We start from the raw sequence: 301 nt of genomic DNA, 5'->3' as shown, positions 1-301 counted from the left end.
CTCCTCCCCGCCTGGCACCCCCGACGCCACCGCCGCCCCGGAGAAAGGTGATGCTGAGCACCCCCTCCCCACCCCAGCACCCCGGCGACGCTCCCAGATCCTCCCGCTTATTTTTCCTGTTTTTTTTTAATTGCAGGTGGCTTCGAGGCCAGACCCTTGGTGCGCGGCGTCCAGGGCCGCAGCCTCAGCGTCAAGGTCTCGCCCGCCGGCGGCCCCCCCGGGGCCGTGCCCCCGCGTTGGTCCTTCGCCGGCAAGGAGCGGGGCCGGACGGGGGTCCCGGGGGAGCTGGTGGCCTACCTGG

At 71.8% G+C, this 301-nt stretch overlaps 1 protein-coding gene across 1 annotated transcript in view; it reads left to right on the top strand.

Moving 5' to 3' along the window:
- The window catches only part of USP43 (ubiquitin specific peptidase 43), a 14,718-nt gene that overhangs the window by 13,489 nt on the left and 928 nt on the right, over positions 1–301 (top strand). Inside the window, exon 14 of the mRNA XM_010579493.1 lies at positions 137–250. Within this exon, the coding sequence (XP_010577795.1) occupies positions 137–250 (114 nt within the window). The remainder of the gene's footprint in view (positions 1–136; positions 251–301) is intronic.

Source organism: Haliaeetus leucocephalus, unplaced genomic scaffold (assembly GCF_000737465.1).
Source record: "Haliaeetus leucocephalus isolate CR32 unplaced genomic scaffold, Haliaeetus_leucocephalus-4.0 Scaffold657, whole genome shotgun sequence".
Taxonomy (NCBI): Eukaryota; Metazoa; Chordata; class Aves; order Accipitriformes; family Accipitridae; genus Haliaeetus; species Haliaeetus leucocephalus.
This window is presented reverse-complemented; position numbering and strand designations above follow the sequence as displayed.